This window comes from Vollenhovia emeryi, unplaced genomic scaffold (assembly GCF_000949405.1).
Source record: "Vollenhovia emeryi isolate VEMERY1.0 unplaced genomic scaffold, V.emery_V1.0 DF939329.1, whole genome shotgun sequence".
NCBI lineage: Eukaryota > Metazoa > Arthropoda > Insecta > Hymenoptera > Formicidae > Vollenhovia > Vollenhovia emeryi.
This window is the reverse complement of record NW_011967037.1, coordinates 241,683-245,135: the sequence shown is the minus strand read 5'-3', so window position 1 is coordinate 245,135 and position 3,453 is coordinate 241,683. Positions and strand designations below refer to the sequence as shown.

At 31.5% G+C, this 3,453-nt stretch overlaps 1 protein-coding gene across 2 annotated transcripts in view; it reads right to left on the bottom strand.

Annotated features, from left to right (window-relative positions):
• Nucleotides 1–397: 397 nt before the first annotated feature.
• The window catches only part of LOC105558594, a 4,493-nt gene continuing 1,437 nt past the window's right edge, over nucleotides 398–3,453 (bottom strand). For both annotated transcript variants that reach the window (XM_012006362.1, XM_012006363.1), the window contains exons 3-7: nucleotides 2,528–2,996; nucleotides 2,342–2,441; nucleotides 1,728–1,847; nucleotides 879–1,034; nucleotides 398–481 (exon numbers count right to left, since the gene is read on the bottom strand). In XM_012006362.1, coding sequence (XP_011861752.1) covers nucleotides 425–481; nucleotides 879–1,034; nucleotides 1,728–1,847; nucleotides 2,342–2,441; nucleotides 2,528–2,996 — 902 coding nt within the window. In that variant the 3' untranslated portion in view covers nucleotides 398–424. The remainder of the gene's footprint in view (nucleotides 482–878; nucleotides 1,035–1,727; nucleotides 1,848–2,341; nucleotides 2,442–2,527; nucleotides 2,997–3,453) is intronic.

Here is a 3,453-nt window from a genome sequence, read left to right as displayed (position 1 = left end):
ATACATTAATTCAAAATAACAAATATTGAATTCAATATCCCAAAAATTTATGTCCTAATTATTAAGTAATATTTTAAAACAAAAGATCAGAAATAATTGTACGATCTGTATGTGCTGAAAGATTTCTCAAATTATATTTGAAGAAAACAAGTTGTAAATATACATATATGTGTATATATATTTCTTTATTAATAATAAGTGATAATGAATAATTTAATTTTTATGTAAGTTATTAATAATTGCAATTAACAATTACAAATTGTTTTGCTTCCAGTTATCAATAATAGTTGAAATCCAAATACATTTTTCTTAAATCATGCAGTAAAATCTATCATTTATTTGCTTTAATATTTACACAACACTTAGCTTATTGCATTTTACAAAAATAACATTATTAGAAAAATTTTAGCCTGATCAGACATTTTTAATAACTTCTTGTCGTATGTAAAAGAGACACATATCCGACCGATGTTTTTATTAACTGAAAAATATATCTTATTAGTCATAATTAATAATGTAATACATTTGTAATTACACATAAGGTTTAAAAAATGTGTGTTGGGGGAGAGTGGATATGCGCATGCGTGTTGTGCGTGTGAGCGCGCGTGCATATGATCGTTTACATCTGAGCTTGCGCGTCGCGTACCGAAGGATGATTGTTGGAACACAATTTATTCCAATTTATCTCCATGTTTCGATTTGTCACTTTTATGTCAGACCCTACATACATATAAGATGAGGTTCACAGAGGTAGGCATGAAACACAGACACGCACACGCACCCACAATGGGTGTCCCGAAATTAGAGGATAATAAGATGATGTCATTTTCAAATGGGCTTTGGCACAATCATTATAATTAATCACTAAAATACCTTACATTGCAAAATGTGGTCATTGCTAAAGGGAACATTTTTCCAGCGGTGAGATAAATCGGTTTAGCACCTCGTATTAGCACAAGCAACAAGTCGCGTGTCAGTTTTGGATCCACGGAATACCATTCATTACTGTAGGCTCCATAATACAATGCATCACACTAAAAAGTGGTAAAAGTCTATTTAATTAAAATTATATACATATATATATATTATACTGTAAGGAAAGTAATTTAGCCATTGATGCTCAAGCAATTTGTGCTCTTATGTAAAATATATATTAATATGTTCATGTAAATCAAGAATACAACAGACAACTAATTTATCTACTTAAAATGTTTTAATAAATACAACTTCGACAAAATTAAATTTAATACAAATGACATTATATCATCATCAATATGTTATATTTTCATACTAATTTTATTTCTGTTATGTGCTTATGTATAATAAGGGTTGAATTTTATATTAACACTAACATATCTTTCTTAAATGTCATCTAAAGATCTATTTACATATATCCGTGAGACGCATCAGTGCCGTATCCGCTCAGTTTCGTGCTTTTCTACCAATATAGTCATGGTAAATATTGTTCTTTTGTTTTTTAACTTGTTCACACGTCTTGTACTATTTCAATTCCGTGAATGAGCTATCTTCAACATCACTGAGTGCAAACTGTATTAATAGGTGTAAATAACCATCACTGATATGTATTATACATACGTCAAAAAGGCCACTGACACGGCACCGAATATGTGTAAATAGACTGTACATATTAGTAACATAAATGTAAAGTAAAACAGAGCACATATAACTTGTACGATGTTTATCGACAAATAAAGAAGGTAACTTACTTTGGCAACCAAAAATTCGCCTAGAGCACAGTATAAACACATATGTCCAAATATGTTAAAAATCGTGGATACAAAGTATATCAAACTTGTGACTGATAAATCATCTCCTTCGTCGAATAACTAATAATTTAGAATATACATATACATAAGAACATGTAATAATTCATAACATTAATTTAGATATTTATCATAATGCATCGTATAAATTTACAGCATTGTCAAACTTATTAAGCATCCTCCTAAATATTATACTGCACTGAATCTAATACCTGGAAGATTTCTACTTTTTAAAAATTGTTTAGTTACACGTTAATTGCTTCTATGCAGTAAATAATTTTTAAACAATAAAAATGTTTCTAGTATTAAATTTAATACGTCACGTGTCGTGATTTGAAACAGAAGAAAGTATCCAAAAAGTGCTTCACCAAATTACACATATGTAATATGCATATAATAGTAGCATATTTAGATTTGCAGTATAATAATCTGGAGGCTGCCTAATAATGTTGTCTACGGCTGTAGTAACATAACGTCATAACTTGAGTAGTATTTATTTTTGCGTGGAAAATGTATTAATAAGCAAAATTTTTACGTATAAATATTTGCATACTCACGCTGATAAACCGGAAACCGAAAAAGGCCAAATGTATTGCAAAGTATACGAATAAAGCTAAAAGTGTTACGTTATACGTGTCTTCAATAATCTCAATGGCTCTGTAAAACATAACTTTTGTATTAGACATTTAATTAACTACCTATTTCGTGCAAATTAATTACATGAATTTATATAAATATCAAACCTAAGTAAACTAATATGCTTTGCTACACAGCTCTTTAGCATAGTGTGAGAATTGATATATTTATCCAGATATGTCAAACGATTTTTAAGAATATCCAGTTGGCCGCATATATGGAAGATTATTAACCCGAGAAAATTGTCGATTCCAGAATAAGACATTGCCGCGAGAACCATGCCGATTGCTTGACTGAGAAACGTTAATTCGTACTGCGGTCTTTTCGTTATATCATAAATATAATATGATTGTAGAGGCATAGGACTGCCTGGATCAGTAATGTTGGGTGTCAATCTCATTGACATTCCAAAAGTCGGGAGAACGACAGAAAAGAAGCATGCTACTCCCATTATGCAGTAAGCACAAATAACAGTAACGCGTGCATACTGCGCATGTCTAATCATAATCTTTCTATCTTGAACAGTTTTCGATTGTACCCAATCCTCTGCGATCATATTCATGATCGGTACCGTAGCTTCAACAGTGTCAATGTTAAATATGTAAATGCATATTGAACAATACAACTAAATTTAATTAAAAACAATGTCCATTATGCAATGATATTATTAAAATGAAAAGAAATTAATATTACTGGTATTGTATTTTTTACAGCAAAAGTACTATATGTATACAGGGTGTCAGATTCGATATGGACGACCCCAAAGATTATAGTAGATTGGGTTAAACTGAGAAGAAAAGTTATATAACATTGTACAAAATCGTAATTATTATCGCCTAATTCAGAAAAACGTCTGAGCCAAGAAGTGAACAGAGGAGCGTAAGGCCGGACTCGGCAGCATGCAAAATGGTGTGTTTGTTGACATCTCTAGCGACCGTGTTCGCCCGCTCACCGTTCCCCGCTCCCCTCTCGTCACCGTCTCTCATCAATCGATGCGTGACTCCACCTCTCGCAGTCGATTTTTCAGAGATGT